Below are 27,552 nucleotides of genomic sequence, written 5' to 3' on the forward strand. Positions count from 1 at the left end.
ATATTTTACTTAAATGGTACACTGACATAAAGAATGTTTAAGTGGGCTGGGTATGATGGTTCATGCCTGTAATCCCACATTTTGAGAGGCTGAAGTTAGAGGATCACTTGAGGCCAGGAGTTGGAGACCAGCCTGGCCAACATGGCAAAACCCCGTCTCTAATAAAAATACAAAAATTAGCCACATGTGTTGGCACATGCCTGTAATCCCAGGCTACTCAGGAGGCTGAGACATGAGATCACTTGAACCTGGGAGGCAGAGGTTGCAGTGTGCACTTCAACCTGGATGACAGAGCAAGACGCTGCCTCAAAAAAAGAAGAATGTTTACATGATCATTATAAAGTCCGTGTTGGAATGTACAATGTTAATAGTGCAATATGATGCAAAAGCAGAAAAATTTACAATAGGCAAGCCACAATTATAATCATAAAAAATACAAAAGGTTACACTCAAAAAGCTAAAGCATTTTCTTGGAATTTTGGGTTTGAGAGTGATTTTGAAAACTGGTTTTCTTAATGAGTATCTGTTGTTCGATTAAAAAATAGATGGATCCTCTGTTAAAGGGAGAGTTGGGTGGAAGAGTTGTAACTCTGTGCCGAGCCTGTAATCCCAGCACTTTAGGAGGCTGAGGCAGGCAGATTACCTGAGGTCAGGAGTTCGAGTCCTGCCTGTCCAACATGGTGAAACCCCGTCTCTACTAAAAATACAAAAATTAGCCAGGTGTGGTGGTGCACGCCTGTAGTCCCAGCTGCTCGGGAGGCTGAAGTAGAAGAATTGCTTGAACCCAGGGCGCGGAGTTTGCAGTGAGCCAAGGTCGCACCAGTGCACTCAAGCCTGGGAGACAGAGCCAGACTCCTTCTCAAAAAAGAAACAGTTGCAACTATGTTAGTGTCCTAACAAGATGACCTTTGGGGAAGCAGAGTATTAATAGATTCTATCAAGCTGCGCATGTACAGCTGCCTTACACCAGGAAGACATAGACAGGGTGTTAACAAGACTGATCAGCTGGGCAAAGGGAAGCCCCGTCATGACCTCTACCTAAAATCCGTGGGAAAGGAAAGAACCAGGGCAAAAGCCTCTTGCTGTCAATTGCCTTCTAGAAATGTAACTCATCCTGGAGGACTTAGCATCACTAGTAAATATTTTGGTAAGCCTGAAATAAGTGCCTGGATACTTTGGTCTTTGGAAAGCTTAAAAAAGCCATGTCTCTGCATAGAAACACACATGATGACTATTCCTATCTTCCCTGGATTTCTAGGTGCATATCTTTTGGCTCAGGCCTGTGTTTCCTCCTGTCCCCAAGGCACATGGCCTTCCGTAAGGAGCAGGAGCTGCGAGAACTGTTCGGAGGCCTGTGCCGTCTGCTCTGGAGCCGATCTTTGCAAAAAGTGCCGGATGCAGCTGGGCCTCCCTCTCTTCCTCCATGAAGGCAGGTGCTACTCCAAGTGCCCGGAGTAAGTTTCCTTTTTAATTTTACTTCCTGCTTGTAGTCGCTATCTAAGGTACTTTGGGAGCAATTCCTTCTTGTTCACCAAAAAACTCTTCTCCGCTCTATGAGCACCCGCATAAATGTCCTCTGTTGTCTGACACGGCTATGGGCCGCAGCAGCCAAAACTTACATGAGGCCAGATGCCCACTTCTCCTTTGTGACTATTTTATGTGTATATTTTTACTTTTATGAAAAATATGTTCAGAGGCTGGGCATGGTGGCTCACACTTGTAATCACAGCACTTCGGGAGGCCAAGGCAGAAGGATCGCTAGGAGTTTGAAACCAGCCTAGGCAACATAGCAAGACTCTGTCTACAAAAAGTTTAAAAAATTAAACTTTTTGGGGGGCCGGGCGCGCTGGCTCACGCATGTAATCCCAGCACTCTGGGAGGCTGAAGCGGGTGGATCATGAGGTCAGGAGATCGACATCATCCTGGCTAACACAGTGAAACCCCGTCTCTACTAAAAATACAAAAAATTAGCTGGGCATGGTGGCGGGCGCCTGTAGTCCCAGCTACTCAGGAGGCTGAGGCAGGAGAATGGCGTTAACCTGGGAGGCAGAACTTGCAGTGAGCCAAGATGGTGCCACTGCACTCCAGCCTGGGCAACAGAGCAAGACTCCGTCTCAAAAAAAAAAACAAAAACAAAAAAAAAAAACAAAAAAAAAACTTAGCCAGTGGCTGCCTGTAGTCCCAGCTACTTGGGAGGCTGAGACGGGAGGATTCCTTGAGCCCAGGAGATTGCAGTGAGCTGTGATTGCGCCACTGCACTCCAGCCTGGATGACACAGCAGGACCCTGTCTCTTTAAAAAAAGAAAAAGAAAAAGTTATTTTCCCATCTTAATGATCAACTGTTGTCATGGTTTTTCTTTTTTCCTCCATTACAAAAGTAAGGCTGTGATGTGAACCTCTTCTAAAGGTTTAAATAGGTGAGGCATGAATTATAAATAATAAATAATACTTGGTTAGTTAGTTATTGATTCCTCCCGGTTTCCTTGGTCCCCTGGTTTGTAATTGCTTTACTCTTCCTACCAATGGTCCCACCTCCAGAATTTACCTAGGAAGAAAGTGAGGAATAGCAAATGGAAGAGTACAGCAAGAAACTTTCAGCAATAAGCAACAGAAATGCCAAGTAAAATGACTGAGACATAACAGGGTTTATTATCTCACAGAACAAAAATGTTGCAAGTCCAGTATCGGTCACTTCAGCGGCCAAGAAGGTCATCACAAAGTCTGGTTTTTCTGTTTTGCTCTTGTACCTTCCTTAGCTCGTCCTCTCTGACCGGCGCCGCTGCTGAGCCCACGTTGTGTGTCTCAGCTCCAGACACTGTCACCCCATGCAGCCACGATCAGGGCCAGGAAAGGGGATGTCTCCCCTTGTTTATCCTTTTCTTGAGAGAAAAGAAAATTTCCTCAGACTTCCCTGCTAATCTCAGTCCCAAGAATGCATCACTGATACCTCCCTAAATCAATCTCTGGCCAAAAGAATGGAAATATAGGCGTGGTTCAGGCTGGACAAGATTTACCCCTGAGCACCCAAACAACTCAGGACTCTGACAGCCACGAAGAATGGAGAGAGGAAGGCAGGAAATAAATTTGGGGAAGTAACTGACAGTGTTTACTTTAAGGAGTTAGGATTTTCTTTTGCCCTCTTAGTAAAAGAATTTGATACAACGACACCCGTTTCCTGGCTGGGCATGGTAGCTCACACCTATAATCCCAGAACTTTGGGAGGCCGAGACAGGCAGATCACCTGAGGTCAGGAGTTCAAGACCAGCCTGACCAACATGGAGAAACCCCGCCTCTACTAAAAATACAAAATTAGCCAGGTGTGGTGTCCTATGCCTGTAATCCCAGCTACTCGGGAGGCTGAAGCAGGAGACTCGTTCAAACCCGGGAGGTGGAGGTTGTGGTGAACTGAGATCACACCATTGTACTCCAGCCTGGGCAACGAGAGCAAAACTCCGACTCGAAAAAAAACAAAAAAGGAAAAAAGCAAAAATGGCACTATTTCCTAGTGACCTATTTGTTTTCATTACTGAGATAGACTCTATCTATAGAGTATAAATATAAGTAATGAGTATAAATATAGAGTATAAATATAAGGTATTTATTCTCAAAAAGCATCCAATCTAGTATAGAAAGCCAAGCATATTCACCTCAACAACACAGATACATATTTAGCACCAACTAGGTGTAAAAATTGATACTGATACAATATCAATAGACTGTATTGTATATATGTAGCTCAGTGGAGTCTATTCTTCTACCAACAATTGATATTGATATTGATATTGATATTGATCCTTGATATGGAAAGCTAAGTTAAGACTCACTGAAGGAAGTCTGGGTCTGCAAAATGCTTACAATCCAGTAAGGGAGGTTTACATCAGGCAACGTCACACTTCTCAGAGCCTTAATGTACAAAAGGCTAAGAGATTCCAAGGGAAAAGAAAACATTTTAAATCACTATTTTTTGAATGCTTGCAATGTCCAGGTATTGTGCTAAGGGCTTTAAATGTATGATCCCATTAATTCTCACAAGAATTCTCTTATTCACATACTATTATTTTCCCTCATTTGACAGATGAGGAAAAGAATAGCAGAATCCATTTTACATGTCAGATACATGGTGTGGCCAGAATTTGAACCCAAACCTCTCTGGCATTGAAGTCCAGGTGCTTAACTATCACTCAGTGCTGATAGTTATATCATTATTTTTTAATCACATAATTTTTTTATATAATTTTTTTATATATTTTTTTTTAATCACAACTGTATTGAGACATAATTCACATACCATACAATTCACCCCAAAAGTGTATAATTCACTGGTTTTTAGTATATTCACAGAGTTATGCACCATTACCACAATCAATTTCAGAACATTTTCATCAACCTAGAAAGAAACCCTATACCCTTTTAGCCGTTATTCCTACTTTTTCCATTTCCCTCAGCCCTTAGCAACCACTAATCTACTGCCTGTCCCTATAGATTTGCTATTCTTGGACATTTCCTATAAATGGCATTGTATAAAATGTGGTCTTTGAGCCAAGCATGGTGGCCATGGTATACACCTCCAGTCCCAGCTATCAGGAGTCCAAGGCTGGAGAATTGCTTGAGCCCAGGAGTTCAAGGTCAGCCTGAGCAACATAGCAAGACCCTGTCTCTGAAAATGAAAACAAAACATATAAAACGAAAAAGACAAAACATGTTTTTCTGTGACAGACTTTTTGACTTAGCAGAATGTTTTCCAGCTTCATACCCAGCTGGGTATTTGAGAAAAAGCTTGATGGTCACTAGCTCTGGAAGGATTTTGTCAAGCAGAGAGTGGAGAAAGGGTAGCAAAGGGTCAGAGTAAGAGAACCCAGGTGAGAAGGCAGGTTTGGAAACTTCCAGTCCTCCTCCCCTATCAACCGAGCTCCCCCGCAGCAAACTCAGCCAAGTGTTACAACAAAGCGAAGGTGAAAGACAGAGAGCTGCTTACCAGAGTCAGTCATTGCTTCCTCAGTGGTAGGATTGAACTGGTTGTCATTATTATTGCCTTATTTATTTAATCATTACCTTTTTCAACGCTCTCTTGGGTTCTTTGAGTGTTCCAGGAATTCACAATGCATTAAAACAAGGAAGAAAGAGTGTATTTTGCTTTACTCCAGTTAGTCGACCGCTCAACATTTTTTACCTCCAAGTCTGGGGTGAAGCATTTTCATGGAGCAGTGAGACACTATGCAGACATGCAGCAGTCAATATAGTCTGTATTGCTCGAGCAGTAGGAAAGCTACAAGCATGGCCTAGAAATATTGCAGACTATAGAATTGCAAGCATATGCCCTCCTGCTATGGGTAGGGTGATCTGATTATAGTGGAATCCCTCATCTTTGTGTTTACAGAAAAAGAAAAAGAAAACTAACAACAGAAGACACAGAATCTGAGGAACATATAATATCCAGCTTATCTTGGAAGCTTTATTGCTGTTTCTGAGAAATCACCCTTTTGGGTGTGATCCATCCTAGAACAGCAATAAGATTTATAACAGGAACATAACCTGCAATGACACAGCATCCAGATATTCAGAGCTATTTATAAGTTAGCATTTAGTGGCCCCTGCTTTTTCAAATATAGTATATGTTCATGAAAAAAAAAAAAAAAAAAAGTTGTTTGTTTTGTTTTGTTTGTTTGAGACTGAGTCTCACCCTGTCACCCAGGCTGAAGTGCAATGGCGCTATCTCTGCTCACTGCAGTCTCTGCCTCCCAGGGTCTAGCAATTCTCCTGCCTCAGCCTCCCAAGTCATTAGGATTACAGGCTCATGCCACCACACTCAGCTTTTTTTTTTTTTTTTTTTTTTTCTATCTTTAGTAGAGATGAGGTTTCACCATGTTGGCCAGGCTGGTCTCAAACTCCTAACCTTGTGATCCACCCACCTTGGCCTCCCAAAGTACTGGGATTACAGGCATAAGCCACCGCACCCGGCCAAAAATAGGTTTTAACAGTAACATATATCTTTTGTTTTGGTTTGGTTTTTGAGATGGAGTTTCACTCTTACGGCTCAGGCTGGAGTGCAATGGCGCCATCTCAGCTCACTGCAACCTCCACCTCCCAGGTTCAAGCAATTATCCTGCCTCAGCCTCCCAAGTAGCTGGAATGACAGGCATCTGTCACCAAGCCCAGCTAATTTTTTGTATTTTTAGTAGAGATGGGGTTTCACCACATGGGCCAGGCTGGTCTTGAACTCCTGACCTCAGGGGATCCACCCAACCTGGCCTTTCAAAGTGCTGGGATTCCAGGCATGAGCCACCATGCCAGTAACACATATCATTATGGTGGCTATTTAAAAAGCAACAGAAAACTTAAGGTGGACTCACATTCACCAAATGTGAACAGATTTGAAGCTCTGTTGAAGAAACACGGCCTTCCTTTAAGTGCTGCCGGTCGCTGTCTTGGTGTCTGTGAAATGGAGGTGAAGGTCCTGGACCACACAGCTTTCACAAGACATGGATTTATCTGAGCTGAAAGACTGCAACACAAAGTAATTTGAATTTAACAATTTAGTATATGCAACCATTTCTTTCTAAAACAAGTATTAGTCTTCTTAAATAAAATAATTGTGAAATAAAGCACTAAGAAAAACAGTTTTATGAATGCAGAGAGCGGAAAGGAGGACAAACTCGCAGGCAGATCTGTGTGGAGACTACTTTTAGCAAGTGGCTCCTTGAAAATCACCTCTCAGGTTGCCTTCTGGCTGTCTCCTGACAGCTTCTGATATTCACCTTTTTTTTTTTTTTTTTTTTTTTTAAGACGGAGTCTCGCTCTGTCACCCAGGCTGGAGTGCAGTGGTGCAATATCAGCTCACTGCAATTTCTGCCTCCTGGGTTCAAGCGATTCCCCTGCCTCAGCCTCCTGAGTAGCTGGGATTACAGGTGCCTGCCATCACGTTCGACTAATTTTTGTATTTTTGTAGAGACAGCATTTCGCCATGCGTTGGCCAAACTGGTCTTGAACTCCTGACCTCAGGTGATCTGCCCATCTGGGCCTCCCAAAGTGCTGGGATTACAGGCATGAGCCACTTCAAGAGTTTTATTTTTTTTCTTTTTGCTTGAATCCATTTCTTTCATTTCAGCATCTCATCCAACATCCACTGACCCTCTTCTGAGAGGGATCTGAAAAAGATTTCTTCATGCTGCATCTTTTTAGGCTCTATATTAGCATTCATCATCTTCAGTGTCCAGAGGTCTTGACCAGGCCTAGCATTGAGATTCGCTGGAGGTAGGCCTGATATCACACAGCTCCCCTCCTTTAAACACAGAGTGGATCGTTGTGGCACACCAGCTCCCACCGTAAGCTTACGAGATGTGGCTGTCCCCACTCGGAGGCATCCCAGCACCAACTCTCAAGTGTGGCAAGAGAGGCACATCATGAATAACAAAGACACCCCTATCTCTTAGGAAATTCCAAAGGTTTTGAGGTTAGCTGAAGAGAAAGGCTAGACTTCTCTTTGGGTGAGGTCAAATTCTTTACTATGCATACAGGAACAATGAATCCATCAAATTTTCATTCCATTAGAAGGTGTGATTGGTAAGGTGCACCTGTAATCCCAGCACTTTGGGAGGCCATGGTGGGCGCACTGCTTGAGGCCAGGAGTTTGAGACCCGCTTGGGCAACATAGTAAGACCCCCATCTCTACACACACACAAAAAAAGGATAAAAATTTAAAAATAGCCCAGTGTGGTGCAACAGACTTGTAGTCCTAGCTACTCAGGAGGCCGAGATGGGAGGATCACTTGAGCCCAGCAAGTCGAGGCTGCAGTGAGCCATGATCTCACCACTGCACTCCAGCCTGGGCAACAGAGCCAGACCTTGTCTCAAAAAAAAAAAAAAAAAAAAAAAAAAAAAAAAAAGAATATGATCTATTTAAGAATGCACTAAATTTCCTTAATTTCAGATTTCTCAAATCCAGTCAAACTCCTGGTGAGCATATAACACATTGCCATCCACTGTCTTCATTTTTAAGAGATAGGCTTTGTTTGGGCAAGGTAGCTGAGTTTCTTCTTCAAGCATTCTCTGTCATGGTCAAAAAAAGCTAAGGGTACTAATGTGTGAGGAAGCCTGATCTTAGCTTTTATCTGGATGCTATTTCCTTTTCTCTCTTCTACCTAAACTGCTTTCTTCTCCAGTTGTTCTTACCTGAAACTATATCAGAAATATAACTTTTTGGCTGGGCGCAGTGGCTCACACCTGTAATTGGGAGGCCAAGGCAGGCAGATCACTTGAGGTCAGGAGTTCCAGACCAGCCTGGCCAACATGGTGAAACCCCGTCTCTACTAACAACACAAAAATTAGCCAGGCATGGTGGTGCATGCCTGTAATCCCAGCTACTCAGGAGGCTGAGGCACAAGAATCGCTTCAACCCGGGAGATGGAGGTTGCAGTGAGTCGAGATCACGCCACTGCACTTCAGCCTGGGCGACAGAGCAAGACCCTGTCTCAAACAAAACAAAACAAAGAAATGTGACTTCTATTCACCCCCTTCCTATTTCTTCCTAGCACACTCAATATATTTTTGTTTACTGAATGAATACAATAAATAAATGACTGAAAGAATGATTAAACATGTGAGCGCTAATTAATTAAAACATCAAGTGAAAATGCTGTGTAGGAGCAGATCCCTCCCGGGCTTGCGATTTTAAAAGGTCTCTGGTAGACTGGGTTATTTGTTGCAGTTCTTCACCACTCCTTGTATTCATGCCCACTGCCTGCAACTTTGTACCAGCGCCACTAGAGGCGAAATGGACTTCCTTGTCCCTTGACTTTGACTGGGTTATGTGACTTGCTTTGGCCAATGACATGTTAGCAGAAGAAAGGTGGAGGCATAAAATGTGCCCGATTGAACTTACCCTTCTGCGCTTCTGTCGCAGCTGTGAGAAGAACGTCCCCTGGTAGTCCCTGTAGCCAGGGAAAATAGAGAGATGTGAAGACGTGGACCCAGTGTGCAGCCTGGAGTCAAGCCTGCCAAGCCCAGCCTAGATCTGCTTCCCCCCACACATGAGTGAGAGTAAATGATTGTTGTTTTAAGCCACCAAGTTCTGGGTTGGGGTGGTTTGTGACACAGCACTATTATGGCACCACCTCACTAATGGATCATGATAGAGAGCAATTGCAGTAGGTACCCATGGCATCAGAAGTCCATTTTCTCTAAGCTGGCTTCTTGGTTCCTCCTCTTCTGTAAGTTCCAGCTCTTCCCTTCAGCTTTTCCCACCAAAGAAACCTCATCTAAGTTCATGTCCTTTGCAGGGACATGGATGAAGCTGGAAACCTTCATTCTCAGCAAACTAACAGGAACAGAAAACCAAACACTGCGTGTTCTCACTCATAAGTGGGAGTTGAACAATGAGAACACATGGACACAGGGAGGGGAACATCACACACCAGGGCCTGTCGGAGGGTGGGTGGCTAGGGGAGGGAGAGCATTAGGAGAAATACCTAATGTAGGTGACGCGTTGATGGGTGCGGCAAACCACCATGGCATGTGTATACCTATGTAACAAACTTGCACATTCTGTACATGTACCCCAGAACTTACAGTATTTTTTAAAAAAAGAAAAAAGGAAACCTCATCTATCCATTCCTCATCTCCCAAATATATTTGAGAAGACTGGGGTTTTATATTTTACTGTGCTCCCCCACCAGTGAGTGATTTCTATAATGGGATAATCATTGGGGTTCTATATATACAGACATAAGATTCTGCCTGGAAGAAGGTCATTTGCACAAACATACTGGTACTCAACTATATTTAGTGCTGTGTGCAAATGCGCTTGAAAAAAGTCATCAGAGGCTGGGAGAGAGCATCCAGGGGTTCCACTCTGACAGGGCATTAACCCTTTTGAGCCTTTTGGAAATACTTTTTAAGTTTGTTAAATGTTTTTAAAATGTATTAATTGAATAAAAAATATTTTCTACTTTAAAGTTAGGCTCTAACAAAAAGAAAGAAAGAATAATGAAAATTAGGGGGTCATATAGAGAAAAGAGAAGATGACTAAACTGCACACAAATTAACAAAATTAACAATGGTTCTTCTCAAACCAATCAAATTCACAAGAATGTGTACCCCAAATATCTGAGACAGGTCTCAGTCAATTTAGAAAGTTTATTTTGCCACAGTTAAGGACACATGCCCACAAGCCGGTGACGTAGCCTCAGGAGGTCCTGATGACATGTGCCCAAGGTGGGCAGGGCACAGCTTGATTTTAGACTTTTTAGGGAGACATGAGACATCAATCAATATATGTAAGATGTACATTGTAGCTTCTTTTTTTTTTTGAGATAGAGTCTCACTCTATCACTCAGGCTGGAGTGCAGTGGTGTGATCTTGACTCACATCAACCTGCACCTTCCGGGTTCAAACGATTCTCCTGCCTCAGCCTCCTGAGTAGCTGGGACTACAGGCATGTGCCATCACACCCAGCTAATTTTCATATTTTTAGTAGAGATGGGGTTTTGCCAGGCCAGTCTCAAACTCCTGATCTCAGGTGATCCACCTGCCTCGGCCTCCCAAAGTGCTGGAATTACAGGCGTGAGCCACCCTACCCAACCCATTGTAGCTTTTTGAAATCTTAGTAACTGTCTTTTTTTTTTTTTTTTTTTTTTTTTGAGACATAGTCTCGCTGTGTCGCCAGGTTGGAGTCCAATGGCATGATATTGGCTCACGGCAACCTCTGCCTCCCAGGTTCAAATAATGATTCTCGTGCCTCAGCCTCCCGAGTAGCTGGGACTATAGGCGCGCACCACCACGCCAAGCTAATTTTTGTATTTTTAGTAAAGACAGGATTTCACCATGTTGGCCAGAATGGTCTTGATTTTCTGACCTCATGATCTGCCTGCCTCGGCCTCCCAAAGTGCTGGGATTACAAGCGTGAGCCACCGCGTCCGGCCAGTAGCTATCTTTTTAAGGAATAGAGTGGGAGGCAGGTTTGCCCTAAGCAGTTCCCAGCTTGATTTTTCTGTTTGGCTTAGTAATATTGGGGTCCCAAGATTTATTTTCCTTTCACAAGAATAATGCCTGTCCTTTTCCTTACGTTTTTCTGAATGTTCTTTTTCACTTCCTCATAAATCCCGTGGATGCTTCTCAGCTGACAACAGCAGCAGCCCTTTTGGTTTTAGCCCTAATTCCTTTTCCCCAGGAAAGAGTCACTTCTCCAGCAGGGCAGCTTCTCCAGTTGCACTCTCTTTTCCTTCCACAGGGGCTCTTACGCAGAAGATGGCGTGTGTGAACGTTGTAGCTCTCCTTGCAGAACGTGTGAAGGAAACACCACCAACTGCCATTCTTGTGAAGGAGGCCTCGTCCTGCACCACGGAGTGTGCCAGGAAACCTGCCCCGAGAGGCACGTGGCTGTGGAGGGGGTGTGCAAGCATTGTCCAGAGATGTGTCAGGACTGCATCCATGAGAAAACATGCAAAGGTACCTGGGAGCTTCCCATGGGAGAGCGAGGCTCTGCTGAGCCACCAGGTGGGGGCCGATTATTTGGTGGTGGCTGGCAAAGGGCTGTGGGAACCCGTGTCCCTACCATTCCTGACATGTATGTCTCTGTGCCTGTCATCAGAAAACTCGAGTGTGAGATACACTCAAGTGTCTTTTCATTACGGATGCTGCAAGCTAAGACAAGCAAGAGCCCCTTTTTGCATGATTTCTTACACACCCACATGTACACACACAGCAGGTGTGCAAGTGCTATCCTAGGTGCTAGCAATACAGAGAAGAACCCAATGTTCTCATCTTTTTTTTTTTTTCTTGAGATGGAGTTTCGCAAGTCAGACATAAGCTAATGGATTTAGCTTGACCGACCGCTGAGAGGCTGCTGTTATGAGATTAAGGAAGTGCAATGGCGCGATCTCTGCGATCACTGCAATCTCTGCCTCCCGTGTTTAAGTGATTGTCCTGCCTCAGCCTCCAGAGTAGCTGGGATTACAGGCATGCGCCACCACGCCCGGCTAATTTTGCATGTTTAGTAGAGACGCGGTTTCTCCATGTTGGTCGGGCTGGTCTTGAACTCCTGACATTAGGTGATTCACCAGCCTCGGCCTCCCAAAGTGCTGGGATTACAAGCGTGAGCCACCATGCCCACCCGTTCCCATCTTTTTGAACACAAAATCTTATAGACTGATAGTAAGCCACGAAACACAGAGGTAGCTAGAAAACTACAATTGTTAAAAAGGATAAGAAAGAAAAGTTCGGGCAATGATGACTGAGATGACCGCTCTGGCTATGAACAGGTTTTGTTGTTTTTTTCCCTCAGGAATTATCTCCCCAAAAAAAGCTGTTCAGTTTTCTCTCCAGAATAAGACAGACTCATTTAACTGGTGCTGTCCTATCCAAAGTATTCTCTCGGTGTGACCTCAAGTGTTTTCCAGGATTCCCCCCAAAGTAAGAAAATGAACACAAATAAAATAAACCCGCAATGTATTCTTCACACTGATCAATGCTTTATTCATTGTGGTACCTGATCAATGAATGAAAAGTTAACTAATCCAACCATTCCTAAACTGCTTTCTGTATTGAACAGAGTGTGAAGTTCCTGATACAATTTTTTAAATCTGTTAATGCTCTTCAGGGTTTTCAAACAATACCGCCAGCCTCTCAGCCATCCTTGTCTTTTGCAGCGTTGCAATTTTTTGCACCTCCAAAGGGCAGACCATTTCAGTGCGTAAGTCCAGCACCATCTAATATGGTCACCATGTGTGGCCTCCTCCTCCCAAGGCAGGGCTTGTTAGACATCAAGTCTCTGCCCTGGTAGGATGGGGAAAGGGCTAGGGTACTCTCAGGTCAAATCAACCAAAGTGCTGAGGGAGGAGCTAGCCCACTGTGGACAATGGATTCCTTTCTCCTGTCCCCCGGGGATAACTTGCTGCTTCCTCCTTTCCCCAGAGTGCATGCCTGAGTTCTTCCTGCATGATGATATGTGCCACCAGTCCTGTCCCCGTGGCTTCTACTCAGACTCGCGCCACTGTGTCCCCTGCCATAAAGACTGTCTGGAGTGCAGTGGCCCCAAAGTTGACGACTGCGAGCTCTGTCGTGAGAGTTCCTGGGTCCTCTATGATGGGCTGTGCTTGGAGGAGTGTCCAGCAGGAACCTATTATGAAAAAGAGACTAACGAGTGCAGAGGTAAAGACTTCTGGGATTGAAAGTAGGCTCCGGGGTTTGCAGTTCCAGCCCCAGCCCCAGCCCCAGAGCTGTCATTTTTTTTTTTTTTTTTTTTTTTTTTTTTTTTTTTGAGACAAGGTCTCCCTCTATCTCCCAAGCTCGAGTTCAGTGGCATAAACATGGCTCACTGAAGCCTCTGCCTCCTGGGCTCAAGTGATCCTCCCACTTCAGCCTCCAGAGTTGCTGGGAACATAGAAATGAGGTCTCAGAATGTTGCCCAGGCTAGTCTTGAACTCCTGGTTTCAAGCAATCCTCTGCCTTGGCCTCCCAAAGTGCTGGGATTACAGGTGTGAGCCACCATGTCCAGCCTGTCTCATCCTCTCACTTACCCTCTTACCCTCTCACTCAAGGAGACATATTTTGAATCGGTTGTTAATCATTTTTAAATGAATCGCTCATAAGCTTTGTACAGGTAACTTTTATTAGTGACAAATCACATGGACCTTCCTCACAATAGTGGCTATGAACGGCTGGTCAAAAAAAGTTCTCATATAAAGATTTACAGCAGAGAGAAGGAGCCTTCAAAAGTTACCCGAGACTTTTCTTGAAATGTTAAGCCATTAAAAGTTTATAGCACAAGCAAAAAAAAACTTTCTTGGTGCCTCTTGTCTCCCTTCATGGGTGAAATTTTTTTTTTTTTTTTTTGAGACAGAGTCTCACTCTGTCGGCTGGAATGTGGTGGCACGATCTCGGCTCACTACAATCTCTGCCTCCTGGGTTCAAGCGATTCGCCTGCCTCAGGCTCCTGAATAACTAGGACTACAGGCATGCGCCATCATACCCTGCTAATGTTTGTATTTTTAGTAGAGACAGGGTTTCACCATGTTGGCCAGGCTGGTCTCAACCTCCTGACCTCAAGTGATCCTCCTGCCTCGCCCTTCCAAAGTGCTGGGATTACAAGCATGAGCCACAGCACTAGGCCCATGTTTTGTTGTTGTTGTTCTTGAGATGGAGTCTCGCTCTGTTGCCCAGGCTGGAGTGCATTGGCATGATCTCAGCTCACTGCAGCCTCCACCTCCCGGGTTCAAGTGGTTCTCCTGCCTCAGCCTCCTGAGTAGCTGGGATTACAGGCACCCGCCACCACACCCAGCTAATTTTTGTATTTTTAGTAGAGATAGGGTTTCACTATGTTGGCCAGGCTGGTCTCGAATGCCTAACCTCACCCCGGCCTCCCAAATTGCTGGGATTACAGGCGTGTGCCACCGCACCCAGCCTCCCTTCATGGTTTGCTCCCTGGAAGCTCCCCACCTTCCTCTTCATATCTTTCAATTCCTGCTCCAAGGTCCCCATTTCCACTCCCACTCAGTCCCTACATGTTCAAGAAAGGCTCTGCTATTATTTATATCTCCTTATGTTTTAGCTCGGCATGAATAATTTGCCTCTTATTCATTATCAAGGAACAGAAAAATAAAATAAGTGATGCACTCTAGAATTCTCTAGCAAGTGAGAGAAATGTTGTGGGCCAGGGGGCTTTTCTAGAGCCCCAGAATTCACTCCGATGAGGCAGCCTGCGGTCCTTCACCCCCACTATGTTGCCCCCAAGCAAACACAAGATAGATGTCCAGAGGCAATTCCCCTAACAACCGCGAGAGTCTGAGAATGACCTTCCACTGAGAAACCCTGGGACACCCACGCCCTAGGACATACTCAGGGGAAGGTTTTTGGTAGGACAGGAAGATGTGTCTCCGTCCTGAAGGCTTTCTGCTCCAGCCTTGTGATGTGGCTATGCCTTTTTGTGTGTTTTATATAAAGCACTATTTAGTGTTAATGTCCTACCTGCCCATATGCGAAAAAGCATGGATGTCCAGGCTGTGCCTGCAGGCAGAAGAGGTGGGTGTTCATGTAGGAGGCAGGCTGTGGAGCTGGGGACGGCTTCTGGGAGGTGGGAGACTCAGCCGCAGGCCTTCAGCGCCATCTTGCCTGTGCGAGGGCAGGAACTGAGGTTCAACTTCTGGCCTTTTTCTGGTGTTGAATAATGAAAGTAATTTACCATACAGAGAGTTTTACAGGTCTCAGAGTATGTTTTCTTAATTTATCTGATTTAATTATCTCCTTGAGAAAGGCCCCTGCTTGCCCATTAGAATCACCTGGGCAGCTCTAACAACCACAGATGCCTGCACCCAACATTGTAATTCCTTCTCCCACCGCCAGTAATTCTGATGCTTAGTGTGGGTTGAGAGCCAATGAGGTAAATGGCAATTTTCTCCATTTTTCTGAGAAGCAAATAGATGCTTTGAGAAGGTAAGCACCTGGTGAGGACAGAGTTGAAAACTCACTTGAGGCATCTCCCTACAATGCCATTGAACTTTCTTTCTTTTTCTTTTTTTTTTTTTTTTGAGATGGAGTTTCACTCTAGTTGCCCAGGCTGGAGTGCAATGGTACGATCTCAACTCACCGCAACCTCTGCCTCCCAGGTTCAAGTGATTCTCCTGCCTCAGCCTCCCGAGTAGCTGGAATTACAGGAATTACAGGCATGTGCCACCACGCCCAGCTAATTTTGTATTTTTAGTAGAGATGGGGTTTCTCCATGTTAGTCAGGGTGGTCTCGAACTCCCGACCTTAGGTGATCCACCCGCCTCGGCCTCCCAAAGTGGTGGGATTACAGGTGTGAGCCACCGCACCCGGCCGCCATTGCACTTTCTACCAGACCAAAGGGATGGGAAGGAATGTAGTATTGGAAGAAACACAGTGACAACCTGACTTTCCAGAGAGATAACACAAAGAACCTGATCTGAAAATTAAGATTCAGGGAAATGTAGAGAAGCATTTAGAATGGAGCAATCTCAGCTGGGCACGGTGGCTCGCATCTGTCATCTCTTTGGGAGGCCAAGGCGGGAGGAATCTGAGACCAGCCTGGGCAACATAGCAAGACCCTATTTCTAAAACAAAAATAATAATACAAAAATTAGCCAGGTGTGGTGGTGTGTGCCTGTAGTCCCAGCTACTCAAGAGGCGGAGACGGGGACATCACTTTAGCCTGGGAGGTCAATGTTTCAGTAAGCCATGATCACATCACTGCACTCTAGCCTGGGTGACGGAGCAGGAACCTATAGGAAAAAAAAGAAAAAAAAAAAAAAATCTGTAAGCGGGATTTTCTCTAAGAAACACAAGGACTTTGGATCCATTCCAGTCACGCAGATTATCCCCTAATAGATAGTACAGACACCTCCAAAAGTCCCATACCTTTCCTGAGGCACTGGGGCAGAAGCAGGGAGGCAGTTGCTGAGGTCCTGGGCTCAACTCCTGATACTACTTAGCGTGAGTGACTTAGCATCTCCAGCCTCAATTTCCTGATTTAGATAAAATGAGAGGATAATATAAGCAATAATAATACCATGCACGTATCCACCCAGGGAATGCTTACAGGAGGGCCCGCAATGTGCCGTGTGCTCTTTCAGGCCTGGGGAACAGCAGGGAGTGAGACAGAGTCCCTGCCCTCATGGAGCTCACATTCTATTAGGGAAGATAGGTACTAAAGACCATAAGCCAAGAGCAAAAGTAAGGCAGAGGGGCAGGACAGGAAGACAGGCAGGATGGAGATAAAACTTGAGAGATGCCTTAGATTTCATAGAGAAAGGGAGGAAGCAAACCATGCATGCATCTGGGAGAAGAGAATTCTAGGCAGAGAGAACAGCAACTACTAAATCCCAGAGATGGTCGGCCTGGTGCAGTGGCTCATGCCTGTAATCCCAGCCCTTTGGGAGGCCAAGGCAGAAAAATCACTTGAGGCCAGGAGTTCAAGACCAGCTTAGGCAGTAAAGTGAAGGCCCATCTCTTTTTTTTTTTTTTTTTCCCCTGAGACAGGGTCTTGCTCTGTCACCCAGGCTGGAGTGCAGTGGTGCGATCACAGCTCACTTCAGCCTTGACCTCCTGGGTTCAGGAGATCCTTCCACCTTAGCCTCCTGAGTAGCTGGGACTACAGGGGCCCGCCACCATGCCCGGCTAATTTTTGTGTTTTTTCTAGAGACAGTGTTTTTCCACGTTGCTGAGGCTGGTCTCGAACTCCTGGGCTCAAGCAATCCACCCATCTTGGCCTCCCAAAGTGCCAGGATTACAGGCGTAAGCCACTGCACCCAGCCCCCATCTCTATTTAAATACAGAAAAAGAAAACCTAGAGGTGGAAGAGAATTGTCATTTTCTTTTTCTAACAAATAATTATCGATTCCTGTTACATGCCAGGCTCTCTCATAGGCACTATGTATTCAAAAATAAATGCAAAAGGGACCTTCATTGTCAACAGACAATTAAATACATTCCAACAATTGCTGTATTGGCGATAAGTTCAAGGTACTCCGGAGGTGACTGGAGGACCATAACAGTAGATGTGATGGTGGAAAATTCAGTGCTGTTACAGAATGGCTTGTTATTATTTTGTTGCAGTTTGGGTAATTATAGTGAGCCTTACTAATATTTCTGAGGTGGCTGTTGCAGGAAGGCACTCCCTGGATACAACAGAAAATAAAATAATACTTGTCTCTCATTTTGCAAAAGAATGGTCCACCCCAGAGCTCAAGGGCTGTACCCAACTCATGGTCCCACGCCCTCGGCCCAGAGCTCTGGAAATCTCCGGAAGAAATGTGGAAGGAATGTAAACACCCTTTCCCAGGGGAAGCCCATTCCCCCAACGGCCATCCTGGCTCTCACTCACTCTGTCTGCTGCCCCTCCATGCCCACAGATTGTCACAAGTCCTGCTTGACCTGCTCATCGTCTGGGACCTGCACCACCTGTCAGAAAGGCCTGAGGATGAACCCTCATGGGAGCTGCCTGGCCAACAAGAAATGTGGTCCCTCCGAGTACTGGGATGAGGATGCTCCCGGGTGCAAGCCCTGCCACACTAAGTGCTTCCACTGCACGGGGCCGGCGGAGGACCAGTGTCAAACATGCCCCAGGGTCAGCCTTCTTCTCAGTGAGTTACTTCTCCTCCGAGGAGGGCTTTGTGTTTCCCTCCCTCTGGGAAACTGCCTTGCACACTGCCTTGTCTGGTAGATACTGGCTTCTTTCTTTTTGATTTTTTGCTTTGTGTTTGGGAAATGTTCCAACCTACAGAAAAGATGCAAGAGTAAGAACTGTACAAAGAACAGCACACGGATGTGCTTCATCCAGTTCGCAAATTGCTCATCTTCTACCCCATTTGCTTTATCATTTGTTTGTGGGCTTTCTCCCCTTCTCGCTCGTTCTCTCTCTCTCACTCTCTCAATGTATACATGTACATCATTCCCAATATATATTTTTCGAAGCCATTTGAAGGCATACATCATGGCCCCTTTCCCATAAATATTTCCTCAGATTAGTGATAGTTTCTTACATAACCACAGGATAGTTATCAACTCTAATAAATTGTACCTTCATATGATACTTTAATGTACTATCCACATTAAAATTTTCTCAGTGCCCCTTTAGGATTCAGTCTAGAGTCCATTGTTTCGTGTAGCTTCCATGTCCCGTTTTGTTTGTTTGTTGTTTGTTGGGAAGGAGTCTCACTCTGTTGCTCAGAGTGGAGTGCGGTGGTATGATCTTGGCTCACTGCAACCTCTGACTCCTGGGTTCAAGCAATTCTCATGCCTCAGTCTCCTGAGTAGCTGGGATCACAAGTGGGCACCACCGCGCCTGGATAGTTTTTTTTTTTTTTCCTGTGTTTTTGGTAGAGATGGGGCTTCACCATGTTGGCCAGACTGGTCTTGAACTCCTGGCCTCAAGCAGTCTGCGCTCCTCAGCCTCCCAAAGTGCTGGGATTACAGGTGTGAGCCACCACGCCCAGCCACATTTTTGTTTGTTTGTTTTTGTTTTTTGTTTTAAGAGACAAGGTGGCCAGGCGCAGTACCCAGGCTGCTGGAGTGCAGTGGCATGATCATGGCTCACTGCAGCCTTGAACTCCTGGGCTCAAGAGATCCTCCTGCACTTTGGGAGGCCAAGGCGGGCAGATCACGAGGTCATGAGATCATGACCATCCTGGGTAACACAGTGAAACCCTGTCTCTACTAAAAAAAATACAAAAAATTTAGCTGGGTGTGGTAGTCCCAGCCACTCGGGAGGCTGAGGCAGGAGAATGGTGTGAACCTGGGAGGCAGAGCTTGCACTGAGCCAAGATTGCACCACTGCACTCAGCCTAGGCGACAGAGCAAGACTCCGTCTCAAAAAAAAAAAAAAAAAAAAAAAAAAAGAGATCCTCCTGCCTCAGTCTCCCAAGTAGGTGGGATGGGATCACAGACATGAGCCACCATGTCTGGTCCTTCCATGTCATGTGCAGCTAATTTTTTTTTTTTTTTCCTTTTAGAGACAAGGGTCTCACTGTGTTCCCCAAGTTGGTCTCAAATTCTTGTGCTCTAGCTATTCTCCTGCCTCAACCTCCCAAAGTGCTGGGATTATAGGCATGAACCACTATGCCAGGCCCTTCCATGTCCCTTTAGCCTCCTTTAATCTGAAATGTTTCCACAGACTTTCTTTTTCTTTTACAGTATCAATGCTTTAGAAAAATACAGTCTTGGCCAGGTGCAGTGGCTCACGCCTGTAATCCCAGCACTTTGGGAGGCCGAGGCAGGCAGATCATGAGGTCAGGAGTTCAAGACCAGCCTGACCAACATGGTGAAACCCTGTCTCTACTAAAAATACAAAATTTAGCCGGGCATGGTGGCGGGCACCTGTAGTCCCAGCTACTCAGGAGGCTAAGGCAGGAGAATCGCTTGAACCCGGGAGGCAGAGGTTGCAGTGAGCCGAGATCACGCCACTACACTCCAGCCTGGGTGACAAAGCAAGACTCCATCTCAAAAAAAAAAAAGAAAAGAGAAAAGAAAAATACAGTCTTCATTTTTCCTTTTGGGTGAGTGTGAAGTTGTCCGTGATGAGTTGCAGTGTGCGTGCTCGGCCAGCATACTTCAGAAGTAATGTTGTATCTTCCAAGAGTCACATCTGGAGGAACGTGATCTCCACCTGCCTCTCCTCGGTGATATTAATGTTGATCGCCTGGCCAAGATGTTCAGTTTCTCTACTGCATAATTACTATCTATTCCCTTGTAACTAATAAATAGCCTGTGGAGTTACACTTTAAGAACATGTAGATATTCACCTCCTCGTCAAAATTTCCCGTCCATTTAGCATGGTTGATTAATAAATCTTGAGGAAAATGTGGCACAGGTCAACATAGGCCACGTCCCACAGATCCAGTTTGAAGGTTATTGCTAATATGAAGTAATATCCTCAGGTTTCCAGGGATACTGTGACTAGGCTTAAAACAAGCATAGGAGAACGAAAATGAAACAAAACTGAACTAAAAAAGAAGCCATAGGAGACAGAAGGGAGACATGAATATGGTGAAGACCGGGAAGTATGAGCACTTTTCTCCCCCACCAGGAGAGTAGACCTGAGAAGCATGAAACTCCAAATAGATACCTGTGGTGGGCCGGGCGCAGTGGCTCACGCCTGTAATCCCAGCACTTTGGGAGGTCAAGGCAGGAGGATTGCTTGAGTCCAGGAGTTCAAGGCCAGTCTACGCAACATAGTGAGACTTCATCTCTACAAAAAAATGGAAAATAAAAATAAAAATTTTAAATTTGAAAAGTTTAAACATTAATAAAAGAAAAATGTTTTAAAGACATGTGCGGCAAGTTTTTCCTCTTCATATTGAGGGAGGACACCATCCCCCTGCTAAGACACAGGGAGGCCTATTCTCAATACCATTCCTGATCCCTTCACAATAGAAAACACTCAGAGAAACCATTCTTCTCTATCCATCTACCTTAGCTCCTGGCCCACAAATCTCTGTGACTCTCCTTCCCAGCAGCTGCTACTTCATAAAAGCATTCCCTCCAGGCACGTCTTCCACGTAATCCCATGGGAAGATTCCCAAAACCTTCTTTTCTACTTACCTCCAATCTAGAGCGCCACCAGTAATCATCTCAGATGCCTTCATACAGAGAAGACACCTTGCCTCCACAAAGTGGCCTTCCCCTCATCGGAGGCTGCAGATTAGACTAGAGCTGAGGCTTCAGCGCTGGTGTAGGACACAGAGGTGTAGTGCCCCTGGGGGTGGGTGCAGATTTGCTCAGCCTGGTCTCCTCACATTCTCTCCACCCTGTCCCACCCCACCACACCACCAAGGTCAGGCTATTTATAAATTAGATACTTTTTTTGGACATTAGGCTAGACTGAATAATGGCCCCCCTGAAGATGTCACATCCTAATCCCCAGATCCTGTAAACGTATTACTCTATTTGGTAAAAGGGACTTTGGGGCTGTGATTTAATTAAGGATCTCAGCATAGAGAGATTATCCTGCATTATCCACGTCGACCCAATGCCATCACAAGGGTCTGATAAGAGAGATGCCAGGGGATCAGAGTCAGTAGTAGAAGGTGATGTGATCAGAAGCAGAGGGACAGAGAGAAGCTACTGCACTGCTGCCTTTGAAGACGGAGGAAGGGGCCATGAGCCAAGGCATGCAGGTGAACTTTAGCAGGTGGAAAAGGAAAGGAAACAGATTCCCTCCTAGAGCCTCTAAAAGGAACAGAGCCCTGTGGATCTATTTTGGACTTCTGACCTCCAGAACAGTAAGATAATAAATTATTGTTTCAAGCCCCCAAGTTGGGGATACTTGGTAAGAACAGCAGTAAGAGACTAATACAGAGATGTTTTTTCTTTAGGAAGCTAGGGCTTCCCCCTAGTTAACCAGATACATGAGCGGGACTATGAGTCATTGCCAACATCCACAGTCGCCGGACCATAGTTTCTGTTCTACCCACCTCTGCTAATCCACTGAGAGATTTGGGTGGGACACAGATGAGATTTGGATCTCTGATGAGATAGGATCACTGATGAGATATGGGTGGGACACAGAGCAAAACCACATCACTGACTTCTGTTTTCCTTGTATTCCTCATGGTCTTAGGGTGATTCTGTTTCTTGGACACTCATCTTAGTTCCCAAACATCCATCAGCTCACAGGGACATCGTCCCATGCTTCCTGCAGCCCTCTCCTCCCTCCCACCATGGTACACAGGAGGGAGAACACAGGGGAGACATGTGTCATGCTCAATGTCCAAAGAGACATTTTTCCTCCCATGACAGACACAACCTGTGTGAAGGACTGCCCAGAGGGCTATTATGCCGATGAGGACAGCCACCAGTGTGCCCGCTGCCACAGCTCTTGCAGGACATGTGAAGGGAGACACAGCAGGCAGTGCCACTCCTGCCGACCAGGCTGGTTCCAGCTGGGAAAAGAGTGCCTGCTCCAGTGCAGGGAAGGGTAAGTGCTCAATACATTTCCCACTCGCCCCATGTAATTCCACAGTCACACCAGATATCAACCCATTTTACAAAGGAGGAAACTAAGATTCAGAACACTTATAAAACCAGGTTGAAGTCTCAGTGCTAGTAAAGAGCAAAGATGAACCAATTCACAATAACAGAAGAGAAACAGGAGAGGCTGTTACTCTTGTGATCCAGTGAGTTATCACAAAGGGTCAGATTGTCAAGCCAGACTCGCCTGAGCAATTGATCTTCCTCAGCAACAGTCCTCACTGATGATTCAAAGCATATTGGCAGCTGGGCACTGTGGCTCATGTCTGTAATCCCAACGACATGGGAGGTTGAGGCTGGAGGATCACTTAAGGCAAGGAGTTTGAACCAGCCTGGGCAACACGGTGAGACCCCGTCTGTAAAATATTAAGATAAGATTAGCTGGGCGTGGTGCCATGAGGCTATAGTCCCAGCTTCTATGGAAGCTGAGGCGGGGCATGATCACTTGAGCCCAGGAGTTGGAGGCTGCAGTAAGCTATGATTGCCCCACGGCACTCCAGTCTCAGTGACAGAGCAAGACCTTGTTTCTAAAAATTAAAACAATTTGGCAAAGGGTCTCAGTAATCACAAGGCAGAAGCAAAGCATCCTTTCCTCAGAGAAGCCCAAGACCATTAATGGAGGTTCTATTTCTTCGGCTTCAGGACTTGTTCTGATTCAGATTTAAAATTCAGGGTCTCATGTTCTCCCAACCTGCTTATGTGAGGAGAGCAGTGCATGCAGAACATTGATTTACAAAGGAAATAGCTCCATTAACATCTCCATTTATTCCCCATTAATTCCCCAGCCTGTCATGTCCCCCATAAATCCACAAATTACAGGTCTTGTTATCATAAACAACCTAGACACACACTTGATGTATCCCTCTAAAAGCATTTCACGGATAAGGACTCTATTATTTTTCTGCCAGGAAGAACTGTCCCTGTTATCCAAAGGTCTGATTGCCAGGATATCCTTTTTTTCCCCCAGGCATTCCCAGTAAAGAGTAAAAGATTGATGATAGGCCTGTTGCTGACTCTTTCTACCCAATCAATAACCTAGAGCACTGGGAGTTTCCAGACCCAAATCAAGGGCTGTAACCTTAGACCTTCCTCAAATGCTTTCACCCAAATTGACACGTCTCTTCAGTCCTATAGCAGTTACTGCTTGTTTCATTCATTTTAGTGCTATATGCTGCCTTGCATTTTGATTTATCTCATTCATTCACTTATTTATTTAACACATCTCATGACGAGCACTTTTTATATATAAATAAGATGAGTAAGAGAAAGACTGACCATGTTAGTTTGTTTTCACGCAGCTGATAAAGACATACCCAAGACCAGGCAATTTACAAACGGAAGAGGTTTAATTCAACTTACAGTCCATGTGGATGGGGAGGCCTCACAATCATGGCGGAAGGCAAGTAGGAGCAAGTCACATCTTATGTGGATAGCAGCAGGCAAAGAGAGAGAATGAGAGCCAGGTGAAACTGGTTTCTCCTTATCAAACCATCAGATCTCGTAAGACTTATTCACAACCACAATAACAGCATGAGGGAAACCGCCCCCACAATCCAGCCATCTCCCACTGGGTCCCTCCCACAACACGTGGGAATTATGGGAGTACAATTCAAGCTGAGATTTGGACACAGAGCCAAACCGTATCACTGACTTTAAGAGTTTATTCTTATTTTTATATGCCTCTTCCCAAGAAAATCATAAACTCATGGAAGAAAAACACTTCTTATGTCTTACATCTGCTTCTACAACACTCAGCACAGAGCCACACATTAGCAGCTCTTGAAAAACACCAGCCAGGCCGGGCATGGTGACTCACGCCTATAATCCCAGCACTTTGGGAGGCCAAGGTGGGCAGATCACAAGGTTAGGAGTTCAAGACCAGCCTGGCCAAGAGGGTGAAACCCCATCTCTACTAGAAATACAAAAACTAGCCAGGCATGGTGGCATGTGCCTGTAATCCCAGCTACTTGGGTGGCTGAGGCAGGAGAATTGCTTGAACCCAGGAGGAGGAGGTTGCAGTGAGCCAAGATCATACCACTGCACTCAAGCCTGGGTGACAGAGCAAGACTCTGTCTCAGAAAGAAAAATACCAGCCATATAGATCAAGGAAGAAAGGGCCCTGCCAGATTAAGAACAGAGATGGATGGACAGGCATGGTGGCTCATGCCTGTAATTCCAGCACTTTCCGGGGCTGAGGTGGGCAGATCACTTGAGGCCAGGAGTTCAAGACCAGCCTTGCCAACATGATGAGACCCTGTCTCTACTAACAATACAAAAATTAGCAGGGTGTGTTGGCAGGCGCCTGTGATCCCAGCTACTTGGGAATCTGAGGCATGAGAATTGCTTAAACCTGGAGGCAAAGGTTTCAGTGAGCCAAGATCGTACCACTGCACTCCAGCCTGGGCAAGAGAAGAAGACTCTGTCAAAACAAACAAACAAACAAAAAAAAACAACCAGGGATGAGGCCACCTGGCTTAGCCCTTCTGCATCACCCTAGTAAGTGTCTGAAAAGATCTGGAGCCCATCTTGCTCAAATCAAGTCAGTGAATACTCTCAAGCACAAAAAGGGTACTTAATCATCCTGTCATCTAGGTAGAATGCAGACCATGGAATTAAGAAGACAGTTGTTTCACCGTGTGTGAACCCAGGGCTGGTGAGGGGAGGCACAGGTTGCCATAGATCCCTTTAATAAAGAAGAAATTGAATATTCATGAGGTATAAGAGGAGAACTCTTCCTTTAGTAAAATCAGTGTTCCACATGCTTGGCATAAGCCTCGTATGTTAAATCTCTGCCTTGGAAAAGTAGATATATACTTCTCTGCACCCTATCCCAACCCACATAATTATTTTGGTGTTTAACTCAGAGAAGTTTCTTTAAAGCCTAGGTTACTGCTTGTGCTTATACTCTTCGAAGCTGGGACACTGATGAGTCCTCAAAGCAAGCAGTGGTGTTGTACTCTTTTAATCTGGTCCAATAAACTCTTTGTTGTCTCTTTTAGCATTCCTCCTTGATAATTTAAAAAACCTACTTAAAATTGATAAGCTTTCTTTCCCACAGTTCCTACTGATGATTTTCATCTTTATAACAATCTACAATAAAAACATTAGGTAAAAAAAACTTTCGTATGCTGCTTAAGAGTTACAAAGTATTTCCACTCACAATGTATCTTTACATTATGATTTGATTCTACAACAATCTCATGAGGTTGCTATTAGTCTCTCCATTTTACAGATGAAGAAACTGAGGCTCAGAGGGGTTAAGTGACTTGCCTAAAGTCATGGAGCTACTAATACATGGCGGAGCCAGGAGTAAAAATTCAATCTTCTGACTCTAATCCTGTGTATTCCCTCTGCTCTGTGTAGATTTCACTTTTCTCTGATGGTTTCTTTTCTTGAGTCTTATGTGGGCTTTGTCAGCCATTCAGCTCATCATCGCTTTGTCTCTCAGATACCTCAGTCTTCCAGATTGACACATAGTAGTCATTGTTCTTCACATAACTGCAGAAAGTGAAGCAGGTCTCCAGTTACCACAAGCCGGGCCACTGAGGTTCCAATGTGCTCCCTCAGATCAGTGACGGCTGGCTAAATAGAGCAAGGCTCAGCATAACCTAGGCATGGTGTGAGTTCTCAGCAAGTTCACGGAGCTGAATCAGTCTACAAAAAAAAAGCCTATTGGGACCTGTAGTGTTGCACCAGAGAAAACAAAGATGAACATTTAGGTTTCTAGGATAGGTTTAGTGGTGCTGATGTCTAGAGATACAGAGATGAATCAGATGACCTTTAGAAGCTCATCCTTAGCAAGAATTCTGTTACCCTCTTCTGTCTTGCTTGCAAACCTTTGTTTACCTTCAATTAATGAACTATTTTGTTACAGCGTTTAACAGTTAAGCTCAAATCATATTGTCCCACTTCACTAACTGACTTTAAGCAAGTTGTCTAAATTCTCTCAGCCTCAATGTTTGCTTCTGTAAAATAAGGATAGTAATACCTAAATCATAAGATTTGCTATGAGGATAAATCACACAATTTATAATTATCACTAATGTACATTAATTATTTATAAAGTGCCCATCATGGTCCCCATCCCTTTCTCAGTAATCACATGTTTAATTGTAGGTACTAACATTAGCCCCATCTTATAGATGAGAAACCTGAGGCACAGAGATGTTGAGTGACTGGCCCAAGGTCACACAGCTTGTAAGTGGTATGGCTGGGATTTAAAACTAGTCTTGTTCCCGAGGGCAAGTGGTAACTTCCACACTCTAGGGTCTCATTTGCAGGTTCAACAAGGTGAAATAATGTTTATGAAGTCCCTGGAATACTATCAGGCATATTAGTAGAAGCTTAATGAATAGTGGTTATAGTTATTATATTTAACCTCCAAAAATCTTTTCAAACAAGGTTATATCTGTTATGTAAATGTCAATATCACACTTGTCACCTCCTATTTCAAAATCTGTTTTTTAGTTGACAAATTAGAAGAATAATTCAGAGGTACGTTTATTTTATTTATGTTATCTTTTATTTTATTTATGACAGTCTCACTCTGTCACCCAGACTAGAGTGCAGTGGTGTGCTCTCAGCTCACTCTCCTGTGTTCAAACGATTCTCATGCATCAGCCACCCAAGTAGCTGGGACTACACACCGCATCTGGCTATTTTTGTTTGTTTGTTTGTATTTGTAGTAGAGATGAGGTTTCACCATGTTGATTGACCAGGCTGGTCTCGAACTCCTAACCTCAAGCCATCCTCTCATCTTGGCCTCCCAAAGTGCTGGGATTACAGGTGTGAGCCACTGTGCCTGGCCAGATGGATCTCTTTTTTTGAGATGGAGTCTCACATTATCGCCTAGGCTGGAGTGCAGTGGCATGATCTCAGCTCACTGCACTCTCCACCGCCCAGGTTCAAATGATTCTCCTGCATCAACCTCCCAAGTAGTGGGGATTACAGGCACATGCTACCACATCTGGATAATTTTTGTATTTTTAGTAGAGACAGGGTTTCACCATGTTGGCCAGGCTGGTCTCAAACTTCTAACCTCAAGTGATCCAACCATGCTGGCCTCCCAAAGTGCTATAA

At 45.0% G+C, this 27,552-nt stretch overlaps 1 protein-coding gene across 3 annotated transcripts in view; it reads left to right on the forward strand.

Annotated features, from left to right (window-relative positions):
* The window catches only part of PCSK5 (proprotein convertase subtilisin/kexin type 5), a 468,460-nt gene that overhangs the window by 418,859 nt on the left and 22,049 nt on the right, over positions 1-27,552 (forward strand). For all 3 annotated transcript variants that reach the window (XM_050761595.1, XM_050761597.1, XM_050761598.1), the window contains 5 exons: positions 1,259-1,454; positions 11,225-11,442; positions 12,907-13,143; positions 17,859-18,089; positions 22,243-22,420. In XM_050761595.1, the coding sequence (XP_050617552.1) occupies positions 1,259-1,454; positions 11,225-11,442; positions 12,907-13,143; positions 17,859-18,089; positions 22,243-22,420 (1,060 nt within the window). The remainder of the gene's footprint in view (positions 1-1,258; positions 1,455-11,224; positions 11,443-12,906; positions 13,144-17,858; positions 18,090-22,242; positions 22,421-27,552) is intronic.

Source organism: Macaca thibetana, chromosome 15 (assembly GCF_024542745.1).
Source record: "Macaca thibetana thibetana isolate TM-01 chromosome 15, ASM2454274v1, whole genome shotgun sequence".
Classification (NCBI taxonomy): domain Eukaryota; kingdom Metazoa; phylum Chordata; class Mammalia; order Primates; family Cercopithecidae; genus Macaca; species Macaca thibetana.